We start from the raw sequence: 16,066 nt of genomic DNA, 5'->3' as shown, positions 1-16,066 counted from the left end.
AATTAGCTTACGTAACTAACTTTTGTATTCTCATATTTTAATTACATATATGAGGGGGTTCACCCCCTCGTCAGGACCTCTCTCTTTACACTAAAGCTTAAATTTTGTCCCAATTCATTAAGAATGACCCCTGAATCACAAAAGCCGTAGAATAAACAGTTGAAATTACCAAAAATACTTTCGCGTAAAGAGCGAGGCATTAGGAGGAGCTGAGCCCCTCATATGCGAAATAATTTCTGTTCGTTATAAGTTTTAATGCTGCTCCTTACTTCCAGTTGAAAAAAACCTATTCATATTTATTTTTTCATTGTTTTTTTTTAGATAATGCTAGAAAATCCTGCGCTCCCTTCATGGAAATTTTCTTCTCCCATGACAAATCCCTCGATGAAAAGCTCTCCCAACATATCCCCCTCTTTTCAACCCCTCCCCCAACCAAAAAATCCCCCTGAAAACGTCTGTACACTTCCCAATAACCATTACTATGTGTAAGCACTGGTCAATATTTGTAACTCGTAGCCCTTCCCACGGGGAATATGGGAGAGTAAATCGTCCCCTAAGACATGGTTATAAGGTTTTTCGACCTTCGATCTCGATCTCAGAATTTTGATCCGTTGACTTTGGGAAAATTATTAGCGTGGGATGGGGGCTAGGTGCCCTCCAATTTTTGGTCACTTAAAAAGGGCACTAAAACTTTTCATTTCCGTTAGAATGAGCCCTCACACAACATTCTAGGATCACTGGGTCGATACTATCACCCCTGGGGAAAAAAACAAAAAACAAACAAACAAACAAATAAACACGCATTCATGATCTGCCTTCTGGCAAAAAATACAAAATTCCACAGTTTTGTAGATAGGAGCTTGAAACTTCTACAATAGGGTTCTCTGATACGCTGAATCTGATGGTGTGATTTTCGTTATGATTCTATGACTTTTAGGGGATGTTTCCCCTATTTTCTAAAATAAGGCAAATTTTCTCAGGATCTTAACTTTTGTTGGGTAAGACTAAACTTGATGATACTTATATATTTAAAATCAGCATTAAAATGCAATTCTTTTGATATAGCTATTGGTATCAAAATTCCATTTTTAGAGTTTTGGTTACTATTGAGCCGGGTCGCTCCTTACTACAGTTCGTTACCACGAGCTGTTTGATAGCATTGTATAGAATGGATGGCAATGGAAACTTGGATAAGATTAGAAATGTTAGATTAGAACATCGAAGGATTCACTTAAAAGCAAAGGTGATAAGAACTATGTGTGCTACGCAGAAAATATTTCTATAAATGCGTTAGTGACGTTTTAAAATCAAATTGTACAGTTACCTTCCGCTTCCTCAGCTCTCCATTTAGGGATGTCGACCCCAATGAAAAACTCATATCTTTTTTGGGGGGATTTAATCGGGAATCACTTGATAAGCAACTTTTACGACTTTTAGTTGAAGGCTCTCTAGTTTCACTTCGTGCTCTGCGATGATTTATCTCTGAACCAAGTCGGACTAGAAGTAAAATTATATTATATTATTTTCAATGTAATTACTTTTAAGCAAAGTCTGTTTGGCCCCCAGCATATGGAATTTCAAATATTTCAAATACAAAATATCACTACATTGTATTGAAAGCTTTGAACCAGCTTGACATATAAATTGAAATAATTAGTTTACATGGTAATCTATAGTTAGCTACAAGATTTGGGAGGGGGTGGCACCCCTAACCAATCTGACAGGACACTGCAATGTGATCGTAAAATCTTTTCCTAAAGGTGTTGGACCTGCAATTTTTTAATTGGGAATAGAGGGGGCATTTTATTCCAGATTACTAGATATCTCAAAACTTTGCACTTTCTAAGTATATTCTGTTTTCAAGTCGAATGCCACTGTAGCGCTTTTGATGATGGTTTCAAGATACTCATAATGCAATTAAAAATTTTAAATTTGTGTTCTGAAAATATCTGGTCATGCTTTAATAGTTTGAGGAAAGTCTGGAGGATACTATTCATCAGCAAGGGTCTGAAGGAACGTCAGCAAGGGTCATAAAAAGAAAATCAGGCATTTTCCAATTCAAAGTGGACCCAGCCCTTTGGGCTAAGCTATCTGACGAGGCATGCTCTGCTCTCGATCTACTTTCTCTATTTGAAGCTCTTTTCGCCTTCATATATTTCCTTAGTTTATTGTAGAAAAATAATCCTATCAAAACTTCAAGACAGCCATTTTGTTCAATATAGTTGAATGGTCCAATAGCTATGCCTCTAGAGATGACAAGACCCCCCAGAGCACCTGGAGAAAGGGATGTAAGTTATGAAATTTCCCCTTTGTTTAAATATAGTATTTGTTATTGAGAAATATACAAACAGTTTTAGAGAGGGGGAATTTTCCATAGAAAGGGAAGTTTTCCGTGGTTGAATTTTCAAGGGTATATTTTACACAGGGATATTCACCAGAATCCCTATACCAAGTTTGTCTTTTTTTCACTTTCTCTCTGGAGGCTCAGTTTTACGTGTTGAGATATTTCGGGGGAATTTTCCGAGGAAAATTTTTAGTGGGTAGGGAAAGCCTTGGAAATTTTTCCGTGGGGCACGGATTTTCTTAGGGACAAATTAGCCAAGGGAGAATTCCCACGGGCGAAAATTTTCATTTCGGGTGGAAGGATAACCTGGGAAAATTTTCCATGGGTATTTGAAAATTCATCAGAAATTTGAAAAGCAATTTTTTTTCTGAAATTAAGGAAAATTTTCCAGGCCAAATTGTCCCCAGGAGATTTTCCGGAAGAAATTATGAGTGTGGATGGAATAGTCCAGGGGAAATATCCCGGGGTATTTTACGTGGGACGAAATTTACATTGATCAATATTTTGCGTGGGGTAATTCCAATGCAAGGGACGGATTTCCTGGCATTATTAGAAAAAAAAAATCAGAAATTAAATAATAAATTTTTTTTTATCGAATGAAAAAAGTAGCAACATTAAAACTTAAAACGAGCAGAAAATATTCCGTAAATGAGGGTGGCTGTATGAGGGTGGCTGAATAAACTCGTTTTGATAATGCTGCTACTAAATACCATATGGGATCAAAATACAACTGGGAACACAACTCCAGTAAGGCTATATTTTCATTGAGAGGACAGGACAGAATTATTCAAGATGGGGGACGGGAGAAGGAGAAGGGTCGTAAGGATCCCTTACGACTCCGAGAACTTTCTTCGCCCCTTATGACTCCGAGAAGGAGTCGTAAGGGACTGAGAAAGTTTTTTTTTAGTTGACATAAGAAGCTGTTAATTTTGAATGCACATTCAATAAAACATACATATTTTTTCACGGTAGCTGAAAAAAGAATATATACGCCTTTACCAATATCTTTTGTTACAATTTAAGATTTGTTACTCCTTTTTTCAATCGATAAAACTTGTTTTTTATTTAATTTCTGAATGTTTTTCTAATAACGCCAGAAAATCCGTCCCCCTCCATTGGAATTTACCCCACGCAAAAAATCGCTCGATGGAAATTTCAATGGAAGTTCTTGAAATTTCGATTTCAAATTACCCTTCCACCCCGAATGAAAAGTTTCGCCCGTGAGAAATTCTCCCATGGCTAATTTCTCCCTAAGGAAATCCGTGCCCCACAGAAAATTTCCAAGATTTTACCTACCCCACTGAAAATTTTCCTTGGAAAATCCCCCAAAATATCTCAACACGTAAAATTGAATCACCAAATCAACAGTAAAAAAAAAAAAAAAATGGTATGGGGATTCTGGTGAATTTTCCAGTGTAAAATATACCCTTGAAAATTCAACCACGGAAACTTCCCTTCCTATGGAAAATTCCCCCTCCCTAAAACTCTCTGTGTAATTCTCAATAACAAATACTTTACACAAACAAAGAGGAAATTTCAGAACTTACAACCCTTTCTCCAGGGCCTGTGGGGGGTCTTGTCATCTCCAGAGGTATAGTTATTGGACCATTCAACTATACTGAGCAAAATATCGAATTTTTGATCGGATTACTTTGAGAGAAACTGCGTGTAGGGGAGGGGGTTAGTTGCCTTCGAATTCTTTTGGTCATTTAAAGGATGCCTCAACGTTTAATTATTGCTTGGATAAACCCTTTCTTGATCTTCTGGGGCCTTTGTGTACATAATCACCCCCCTGGGAAAGAAACAATAAATAAACGCACATCCGTGATCTATCCGCTGGCAAAAAATAAAAAAAAATCCATACTTTGCAGATATGAGCTTGAATACTAGAGTTTCTTACCACAAACTTTAAAAATAAACGCACATCCGTGATCTATCTACTGGCAAAAAAAAAAATCCATATTTTGCAGATATGAGCCTGAATACTAGAATTTGTTACCACGAACTTTTTGATTTCAAAGACTGTAGCAAGTACAAGCTAAGGCTATGTAACTTTGTCTGAAACAATATAGCATATTAAATATTTCATGTATATTATAAAAAGATTTAATTGCATGTAATTCATTGACTGACTGAATCATAAGCACTTGACTAATAATTGGCATGCTGTGTGATTGTGTCGTGTTTTTTTTTTTTTTAAACCGAGCACCGCCATTTGAATGAAAAGGCTCTCAAATTTAGAAAGCCTATGGAAACTTTTGTTTCGGCTTTGACAGAGCATATTTTTTCACCATTCAGACTTTTTTGTATTGTTTGAGGAGGCTATAGCCGTTTTTGCTGATAGAGGCTTAAAACAACGGGCAACAGAAGCCATAGAAATAAAAAAACACACTTATGCAAATCTTTGGTGTCTTTAAACAAAGAAAGACACCAAAAATTTAAAGTTTGATTTGGTCTATTCTATTATTCTAAAAACTGGACCCATTGTTAATAATTTTGATAGGGGGACTAGTAAAAAGGGCGTTATTGCAATTAAGCGATTATCACCAAGAGATTAGAATAGACAAAAGACAAAAGAGAATAGCAGGACTGGATGCCAACAAAAGCATTATTTCCCAAAAGAATAATCAATTTTCTGTCCAATTCAAGGACATCTCTCAAACTGTATATTTACTACGTTTTGTTGATCAAGGGATAGCATTTGTATATATAATGGTTTGATCTTTTTGTTTTTATTGTTTCTAATTTTAGTTTTTATCCCTATTCCTTTTAAACGGTTGTGTTTTAAATTGCTTCTATTGTTAGTGCTGAAGACGCATAGTTTTATACAGGTGAAGCATCCGTCGTGATTGTTGTCTTATCTTTCTACTGGTCATAGACCAAATCACAAAAAGAAATATCTGGTGGATGGAGATGGCAGCACGTTTTTGATTAAAATAAAAGTAAAGGGTCACTTTATCTCCCACATGTAAAATATGGCTGAAGGACGCGCAAAAACGATTCTTTTTGGTAGGCTTTTCAAACTGTTACATTATATTCATCAATGCGTTCTAACGTCAAAACTTTTCATACAAACTTAAAATGTTGGTCCCTTATCAGTTTCTCCTAGTAAACCGAATCACAACTTGGAAAAACAACTCGAGGAAAATGCGAAATGTTGCTTCCGGAAAATTTAAGTAACATTTAGGTGGCAGCAACTAAGAAAATGAAGAACTATGTAGTAGAGAGTAAATTCACAATGTTTCACCGAAGTTTCGAAAAATACTAACTCATCAAAGATTAGAATACTAAAAATTTCGAAGCGTCCTTGCTCCAATAAAAACATTGGCTTTCCCTCCAACAAGGAGAAAGACATAAAAAGTAAAAACTATATTGAAGCCTATACATACACCCATAGTATCGCAAAATTTATTCAAAAGCATAATGAAAATTGTTTCAGCTTACGAAATCCGTCAGAATCTCGTCTGCCAATATTGTGGATGACATGGCCCCTTGTGTCGTATTCTGCAGAAAGCCGTTTCCTTCTTCCATCACATTGCAGTGTCCTGCCAAGAGGCTGGTGTGGGGTGACCCAAGGCGTGTTTTTACTAGAAACAAAAATATAAATATGAAGTATAAGTTAAAGCTTGTATCTTGATTTTAGTCTGCAAGAAAATATTTTGATTTTGATTTAAATGCTCGAAAAAATGTCATATATGTGATGATACTTGCTAGAGGGTGCGTTTGTTTGACATTGACTGTCATAGGCTGGGAATTGCCCTGGAATCTAGGAATAGAATGGCAAGTATCCGCTGTTCAAATAAAAACTATTATCATTTTTAGTTTATAAATTTGTTTTGAGGGAAAAATGTTGAAAAATCGTTAGGTGCAATAATTTGTGCCAGAAGGGTTTCATCGAGGGCTGGTGCATTGTGCCATGCTGACTTCAATTGCTAGAAGTCATCAGAAGAAACTCTAATGGAGATTTTTCTATTAAGTTTAAACGATCTAATTCTTGTGTAAACGAATATTTTTGTAGGAAAATGCCCGAAAATATGTCATTTGTGTGATAATACATACTAGAGAGTGTCATTTGTCAGCCATTGTGCGTCACGGGCTTGGAACAGCCATGTAAAATTACAATCTAGTAATGAAATTGCAAGTTTCTGCTTTTCAAATAAAAATAATGTTTATTTTTTAGTTTATAAATTTATTCTGAGGGTAAAAGCTTGAAAAACCTTAAATGTGATAATGTACACCAGAGAGGTGTAATTGGAAGTGGTTCATTGTGTCACGCTGACCTCAATTGCTAGGTGTCATCAGAAGAAATGCTAATGGGGATTTTTCGTTAAGTTTATACGTTCGATTTTTGTGTATATGAGTATACATTTTTATATAAAAATGCGCGAAAAATGTCATACGTGTGATAGTACTTACTAGACAGTGTCGTTTGTCAGCCGTCGAATGTCACAGGCTGGGAATTGAGAGAAAATAATATCAAGAAAAAAGGAACAAATTATAGAATTAAGTCACATGTCTTTTATCCATCATTTTCCTATATTTGAACAAACTTAGATGATTCTTTAAGAAAACATCTCTAAACATTCTCTAACAAGAAGTACTGTCCTGTGTTTTGAACAAGTTTGTATCATTTCTAAGAAAACATCTCTATAAATTCTCTAACAAGGACCCCCCAAAATGTTGGGATCTTATTGCTAAGAAGTGAAGAATCGTTTTGTCGGGGTTTAAAATACCCTTCTAAGATAATACTTAGCAATCAGGTGCACTTCAAATAACCAAACTCTAGTAATCAACTTTACCCTCTGCATCTCAATTATTGCATTCATAGGAAACACGTAATCAATAGCTTAATTATTATAGTAAGCGGGACATGGGAGTTCTCCGCGTGTGGAAATGGTTATTTCGTAGAACCTATTTATTGAATCATAATATTAGGAATAGATTGTGGTCCCGCTGTCTCGGGTGCAGTTCCAATGGATGAAAATGCCCCTTTTGAATCCTAATGTTGAAAAAAAATTCGTAAGAAAAATTCGTTCCGTAAGAAAAACGCATTGAAAGAAAAAATTTCTTAAAGTATTATGTAACACCAATGTGTCGAATGTCATTACGTAACAACCCACATGTGTGTCATCCTCAGTTGCAAGATGGGATCCCCCCAAGAGCCTTAAAAAAACCAGTCGCGTGTTAATATGTCAGCCTTAACTTACGTAAACATTCCCCTATCACGTAAGAACTAAAGAAATCCTGAAACATCTTGAAGAAAAATGTCTTAGAAAATCTCGTGAAATGTCTTGAAAAGTGCTGAAAAAATGTCTTAAAAACACCTTGAAAGAAGATTGATTCCCATTATATGTTTTTGCCGGAGTACAGCATATGCAGCTGCCTTTCCATGAGAAATCATCGAACTTAAAGTGTTCGGTCTAGTTCTCATTTGCTGCGAGCACGTATCCCAAGTACTCATATCTTGGGGCTACCTTGATTGAATCACCTTTATAAGTATATGAAAGTTCATATTGTCCGCTGGGTTTACCGCTATGAAAGATAACAATCTCGGTCTTGGATGCGTTTAGCTTCAATTTCATTTTTTCTAAGTAAGCCTCAGCTAAATCCAGGAGAAAATACCTTGTATGTCAAAATCTTAGTGAAATCGTTGATGAAAAGGAAATATCAGTAGGTCAAACAGTGTTACCATTTTTTGTTTCTAGTCATTATTTTTGAGAATTGTCCTTATAAGTTTATATGGCATGTTCTTACTCTAGATGACGGAATAACGACTACCTGACAGCTGCCTGGACTACTTAAGACTATTCTTTTCGAAGTTGAAAATATCTTGTTACCTTCTTATGACTAATTCTACCTCTCCTTCGGTTGATGCCATAACGCTTTGCACTTCCTCAAATGACTTCCCAGTTAACACAATTCCGTTGATCTCCAGCACCTGATCTCCTGAAAAATTTTCTATGAAATCCACGTTTCGGTCAATAAACTACTTGTATGATATAATTTTATGAGACATTTTAAAAGCATACCATATAATGATACAGGGTTAAAAAACGTTAAAGATAAAACCATAGTTAATAAAGTCATCATTTTAAAGTTGTTAGTGTTTTTAATGGCACTTGATATTAACCAAGTGACATATAGCAATCGCCAATTCTGTCGGTCTGTCTGTCGGTCTGTCGGTCCCAGTTTTGCTACTTTAGGCACTTCCAGATAAGCTAGGTTGATGAAAATTGGCAGGCGTATCAGGGACGGGACCAGCTTAAATTATAAATAGTCGTTTTCGCAATTTGACCATCTGGGGCGGAGTGAGGGGGCCGGTTAATTCGGAAAAAATAGAAAAATTGAAGCATTTTTAACTTACGCACTGTTTATCAGATCTTAATGAAATTTGATGTTTGGAAGGATATCGTGTGTCAGAGCTGTTATTTTAAATCCCGACCGGATCTGGTGACATTGGGGGGGATATGAGAGGGGGAAACCTAAAATCTTGGAAAACACTTAGAGTGGAGGGATCAGGATCAAACTTGGTGGGAAAAATAAGCACAAGTCCTAGATACATGATTTACATAACCAGAACGGATCCGCTCTCTCTGGGGTGGCTAGGGGGGGGGGTAATTCTGAAAAATTAGAAAAAATGAGGTATTTTTAACTTACGAACGGGTGATCAGATCTCAATGAAATTTGACATTTAGAAGGAAATGGTGTCTTAGAGCTCTTATTTTAAATACCGACCAGATCTGGTGACATTGGGGGGGGGGATTGGGAGGGAGAAACCTAAAACTTGGAAAAAACTTAGAGTGGAGGGATCGGGATGAAACTTGGTGGGAATATTAAGCACGAGTCCTAGATACATGATTGACATAAACAGAACGAATCCGCTCTCTTTGGGGTAGTTGGGGGGGGGGGGGTTAATTCTGAAAAATTAGAAAAAATGAGGTATTTTTAACTTACGAACGGGTGATTAGATATCAATGAAATTTGATATTTAGAAGGATATCGTGTCTCAGAGCTCTTATTTTAAACCCGACCGGATCTGGTGACACTGGGGGGGGGAGTTAGGAGGGGGAAACCTAAAACTTGGAAAACACTTAGAGCGGAGGGATCAGGATGAAACTTGGTGGGAAAAATAAGCACAAGTCCTAGATACATGATTGATATAACTGGAACGAATCCACTCTCTTTGGGGTAGTTGGGGGAGGGGTTAATTTTGAAAAATTAGAAAAAATGAGGTATTTTTAACTTACGAACGGGTGATCGGATCTGAATAAATTTTATATTTAGAAGGATATCGTGTCTCAAAGCTCTTATTTTAAATCCTGACCGGATCTGGTGACATTGGGGGAAGTTTGGGGTGGGGAACCTAAAATCATGGAAAACGCTTAGATTGGAGGGATCGGGATGAAACTTGGTGGGAAAAATAAGAGCAGAAGTCTTAGATACGTGATTTACATAATTGGAACGGATCTGCTCTATTGGGGGGGGGGAGCTAATTCTGAAAAATAAGAAAAAATGACGTATTTTAACTTACGAAGGAGTGATCGGTCTTCATGAAACTTCGTATTTAGAAAGACCTCGTAACTCAGATCTCTTATTTTAAATCTCAACCGGATCAAGTGTAATTGGGGGGGGGGCGTTGGGGGGACCGGAAATCTTAGAAAATACTTAAAGCGGTGAGATCAGGATAAAACTGGATGGGAAGAATAGAAACCTGTCTAAGATACGTGACTGACATAACCAGGGGAGTAATTTTGAAAATTGAGGTATTTGTAACTTACGGAAGGGTGACCAGATCTTAATGAAATTTGATATTTAGAAGGATCTTGTGCTTTAAAAATTCTAATTTTGAATTCCTACCAGATCCTGTGACATTGGGGGGAGTAGGAGGGGGAAACCGGAATTCTTGGAAAACGTGAAAATTGGGGTATTTTTATCTTACGAATAGATGGTCGGATCTTAATGAAATTTGATTTTTAGAAGGAATTTATGTCTCAGAGCTCTTATTTCAAATCCCAATCAGATCTTTTGATACTGGGGAAAATTGGAGGGGGAAATCTTGGAAAACACTTAGAGTGGAGGAATCGGGATGAAGCTTGGTGGATAGAATAAACAAATGTCCTTGATACGTGATTGACAGAATTGTACTGGATTCGCTCTCTTTGGGGGAGTTTGGTGCTTCTGGACGTGCTAGGACGATTAAAATTGGTAGGCGTGTCAGGGAGCTGCACAATTTGACTTGATAAAGTCGTTTTCCCAGATTCGACCATCTGGGGCTAAAGGGAGAGGAAAAATTGGAAAAAATTAGGTATTTATACCTTACGAGTGGGTGATCGGATCTTAATGAATTTTGATATTTAGAAGGACATCGTGACTCAGAGCTCTTATTTTAAATCCTGACCGGCATTAAGCCTCTTATTTTGCTTTTTAAGTCAATCTACTGATTCATAGAATTTTGTTAGAGCTCATACCATATAATCTCTTGGCTCTTAGCTCTTCTTGCCTCGTCACAAGTGCCATATGAGCTCTTAGCTCTTGTTATCAGCTTAAAATAGACAGTAAGGGGTGACCACTTTTCTAGATGAGGAGGAAATACTCCTCCTTCCCAATAAAATAAATGGTTGTATCTATTATGAAACAAATGTTACGAGTGCTAACTAAGTGACATTCCAACATATCCTATACCCAGGGGTAGATTGAAAATATCTAAATATCCAACGTTGACATTGTTGCCCATGCCATTCAGGGCGAAACTGCTTTTCGTCTGGTCCTTCATGGATTACCGAAAAGAATAATCTTTGGGGATCTGTTATCATTCATCCGAAAAATACTTTCTAATGATCTCAGGTTTTATATCATTATAACCCTAGAAAATGGGATAGAACCACATTTTCGTACAGTTTGGTATGCACTACGGTCAGTCAAACAAGTACTCAAAACTATTTGTTGACAATTTCCCTGAAAAACATGCAACAAATCCTCCGCCGTCTTCCGAAGCAATCTTTGTGTCAGGGACACTTCCTGACAAATTTCATCACTGTAGTTTCAAATATTGTAGTCTTGATTTGTAGACTTGTCTTTCTATTCTTTAGGAATATTTATCATATAATTATCAACTACTTACCAAAATCTCAAATCTTTGCGGAAGATCATAATCCTAAGTTTCAGTAATTTGTCTCTAACTTCACAACCGCCAAATTTTATTTACCACACTATCAGCAATTAAGGCTTAATACTTTTTTTTAGTACTGTCTCTAAATCTTCTTGGCAAAATCATTTGGCCCTACATGGATGACCAAAAAGAATAATCTTTGGGGATCTGTCATCCTTCGTACGAAAAATGCTTTCGAATGATCTCAAGTTTTATTCCATTATAACCCTATAAAATGGGATAGAACTAAATTTTTGCACAGTTTGGTATGCATTACGGTCTGTCAAACAGGTACCAAAAACTGTCTGTAGACAATTCCCCTGGAAAATATGAAACAAATCCTCCTCCTTCTTCCAAAGCGTTTTGTGTCAGAACCCTACTTGACAAATTTCATCACTGCAGTTACAAATATTCAAGTCTCGATTTGTAGACTTGCCTTTCTATTCTTTAGGTATATTTATCATAGCATTTCAAAAACTTCCAAAAATCCAGCATTCTCAGCCAATTTCATTTTTCACTATTTTTTCATCTTTAGTGACTCCCCTCATACAAGGTCTGTGGATTATCGGCAGGGGTTCTGGTTGCAAATTTGTAATTAATTAAGCAAATTTTTTTCCTCAGCTGCCTAGTCTGGTGTAATACCGTTTTACTAACTATTTGGGTATTTTTGTTGGTAAAACTACTTGAGCTTGTGAAAAAGCCCAGACAGTCAAACCTATGACAGAAGCACAGATAGTTCCCTTTTTTGTTAACCCAACTGGCTTAGCTTATAATTGGGTTGACTCGAATACCATTCCAAGCAGACAGGAGGCCCTTGTAGGCTTTGGACGCTTATTTCCCCCTGTAATTTCAGTCAACTTATTGTTCAACTGACATTAAATTAACTTTTAAATTAGTACAAATGTCTAAGTTTATAAATTGAAGCAATTGCCTTGCCTGAAACTCATTACAGAATGGCCCAATTTTGAGTTTAGACGCTTGTTTGCCTGTCATTCCACGCAAATTAACGGTCCTGTGTCAATTCTAAATTCTTGGTTCAACCTGCCTAACACCATAGGTAGGCGTGCCTTGTTAACCTCTCATTCCAGGCAGTCTAATGGTCCTATGTCAATTTTAAATTCTTGGTCAACCTGCCTGAGACTCTAGGCCTTGCCTGAAACTCATTACAGAATGGCCCAATTTTGAGTTTAGACGCTTGTTTTGCCTGTCATTCCACGCAAATTAACGGTCCTGTGTCAATTCTAAATTCTTGGTTCAACCTGCCTAACACCATAGGTAGGCGTGCCTTGTTAACCTCTCATTCCAGGCAGTCTAATGGTCCTATGTCAATTTTAAATTCTTGGTCAACCTGCCTGAGACTCTAGGCATACGTGACTTGCTAAGAGATAACAAACAAATATTGGTCCAATAAGAGAGGCTCACTTACTCCCGCCCTTTACTCGTGCCATTTAACCAAACACTTAGAAAACTATAGGTTCTATCACTATTTTAGCTCTATGACTATCTACCTTGGTTCTACTGTCTTATGAATGACGTATGGAGGGATAATAGATAGGCATATCTATTGACAAATGAACTAACATCATTTTTATACAATCCCAATAAGTGGGGGATTAATACCGGAATCGCCTCTTACTCAATTGGACTATCTATCCTGGCTTTTTCTATAATTAGCCATGACTTGATGCCCACACCTATTCCATTTTAATTCAAAAATCAAATTGTTGTTCTGTTTAAAACTGTGATAATCTTTTTTATTATTTTTCATATCATGCTCTATACCTGCATCACAGTTCAGCACGTTCTTGAAATTTTCTGCTCATTTCTCTTTAACATTCTGCTTATAAATAATTGGGGCAATATTTCTATTTTTATCTGGGACAAGTTCAAGCTCGCTACTTCCTCTCAATTTTAATTTCATAACATGCTGATACACTGTTTTACTTTTATGCCGTCTGGCCACATTTTCCTGGTCTTTGTCAATTCTATCCATGGTCTCCACTTTACACCTTCCTAATTCATATTTTCAAGTCTTCTCCCTTATTTTCAACTTATTCGCATAGAGGCTGTCACTCAAATACTTCTTGTGCAGAACGCCTCCTTTTTCTACTAGACTTAGAGCGTTTTCGCGAATATTCCTGTTTACGTTTCTAACATTCCTCCCTAAGAAACCATGTGCCACTTCCCAAGCTACTTTCTTAAGATTATTCCATCTATCTTCAACATTATCAAATTTCAGACTCTCCAGTCTCGTATTCAACTGTTCCTGGAAAGTTTCTTTCAGATTCTCAACCTTGAATCTAGCACCATTATAACTTCTCCAAAGGTAGTTACCCTTCCCATATTTCAGTTTAAAATTAACTCTAGACACTACTAGATGGTAATCTTTACTTTTAATATCAATAATACAGTCCTATATTCCTTAGTATCTCGTATCGACCCACCCAGTCTTCCATTTACAATAATGTAATCTATAAGGGTGGTATCTTATAATCATCTGGGTACCATATTAGGTTAATGACCACTGTACGACCAAATTGCATATTTCTTACAACTTGATTTTAATGCTTACAAAGTTACAATAGTCTATAACCGTTGCTATTCTCCTTTCCTACAACAGATTTTCCTAGACTAATGCACCATCTTGCCTTATCCCTGCCAGCCTGGGCATTAAAAAATTGGTCGTATAGACACCATAGTTTCTTGCTAGGATTCTCCGTATTTTTCCCTATTACTGTAAGTAAACTCATCAGAGTCACTACTAACTGTGTCAGTCGGTTCTACAGAGGCAAATTGCGCTATAGTCGATAATTTGCGCTTATTAATCGTAAAATGGGCAACTATAATTAAATTTTTAGAGCTTCCCCAGCCTAGGCACGACTTAGAAGTTTTTTATTCATTATGAGCCCTAGTCCATGCCGATGCACTCTATCCTTCCTGCCCGAATAAATCAATTCTGTATCACCAAATTTCAGGTTTCCTCCCTCTTGAAGATAAGTTTTTGAAACTATTAACTAATAGAGTTCAAAATACTAACATAAAACAATGCTTCTTCTCTTTTTGCATTGAATTAGAGGCAGGCTAGAGAGATTTAAGCTGTTACACTGAGCTTTGAAATCTGGATATATATATATATATATATATATATATATATATATATATATATATATATATATATATATATATATATATATATATATATATATATATATATATATATATATATATATATATATATATATATATGTATATATATATATATATATATATATACATTTTATATCTAAACTAAACAACCTGATTCATTCGATATTTCAACATTTATCATGTTTTTTATTCTGAGTTTCTTATGTAAGAACTTTGGTAATATAGTAAAGGTTTAAGTGTCTTGGCTACCCATTTTTCAATATTTTCCGTTGGTAAGAGAATGTCTGACGATATAGGTCTTACAAGAACACCTATTTTATGTATTCACAGTTGAAAAGGGTTTGGAAGAATAGGAAGATAAGTCTATAAAACAAGATTAGAATATCAGAAGCTACAGTAATAACAATGGTCAAGTATGGTACTGGCTTGAGCACTCCGAAAAAGGAGGAGGGTTGGCTAGGTGCTTCCCAAAGAAGTTTCCTCTTGATTATTTTTTGGTACTCAACTGACTGACCATATCTTAAGCAGTAAGCTGTTCTAAAATGTGGTTCAATCCCGCTGTCTTGAGGTATCATAAGAAAAAAGTTAAGATGGCTAGGACAAGTTTAGCAGATGAAGGATGGCAGATTTCCAAAGATTATCCTTGTCGGACAACCATTGAGGGCCAAACGAAAATTAGATCGTCCCAGAGTATCTTAAGGAAAGATATAAGGGAATATCTTAAGGAAATACTTAAGGGACATGAGAACTTCCTGGGAGGGTGAAAAGAGATAGTCTTTGAAAAGATTAGGATGGAGGAGGAACGCATATGTTTGTGTCAGCCTCAGGTGGCTTGATTTTACACTGAGTTTAGTAGTAATTAGTAGTAGTAATAATCCAACCTAATATTTTCACAGTCGTATTCTCTATTTCGATTCGTCCGATGTCCAATGTTAAAGGCACGATTTCAGGGTGTCGGCCTAACTGCCCTTGAAAATCCCCCTGACCATTATTCCCACAGACAATTACCCTTCAATTATTTTCCCACGTTTAAAATTGGGAAAACAAAGGGAAAGTTTGGAAAATAGAAATAATGAAGAAAAGAAGGGATAGTGGGACATGCCGCGTGTATTCCAAAATGTAGGTGGAACACACGGTGTTGAATATCCTTTAGTATTTATTTCATATTTTTGTTCCTTTAAATTTTTCTGTGTTAGGGAAAAGCGAATAATTTGTTTGATTATTTTTAATAAGAAAGAACGTCCGTTTTAAATTTGCTTGGTTCTGACTTGAAGCGGTTTCTGACTTGTCAAATATTCTTTAAATTAAATTAAAAATATATTCTCTTAAAGTTGACTTAGACGGGATATATATATATATATATATATATATATATATATATATATATATATATATATATATATATATATATATATACTACTACTACT

At 36.1% G+C, this 16,066-nt stretch overlaps 1 protein-coding gene across 1 annotated transcript in view; it reads right to left on the bottom strand.

Moving 5' to 3' along the window:
• The window catches only part of LOC136035424 (uncharacterized), a 150,806-nt gene that overhangs the window by 31,310 nt on the left and 103,430 nt on the right, over nt 1-16,066 (bottom strand). The window contains exons 15-17 of the mRNA XM_065717216.1: nt 8,182-8,290; nt 5,789-5,931; nt 1,325-1,497 (exon numbers count right to left, since the gene is read on the bottom strand). Of these exons, the coding sequence (XP_065573288.1) occupies nt 1,325-1,497; nt 5,789-5,931; nt 8,182-8,290 (425 nt within the window). The remainder of the gene's footprint in view (nt 1-1,324; nt 1,498-5,788; nt 5,932-8,181; nt 8,291-16,066) is intronic.

Source organism: Artemia franciscana, chromosome 14 (assembly GCF_032884065.1).
Source record: "Artemia franciscana chromosome 14, ASM3288406v1, whole genome shotgun sequence".
Lineage (NCBI taxonomy): Eukaryota > Metazoa > Arthropoda > Branchiopoda > Anostraca > Artemiidae > Artemia > Artemia franciscana.
The sequence above is the reverse complement of the archived record's forward strand: the minus strand, read 5'-3'. Positions and strand labels throughout refer to the sequence as shown.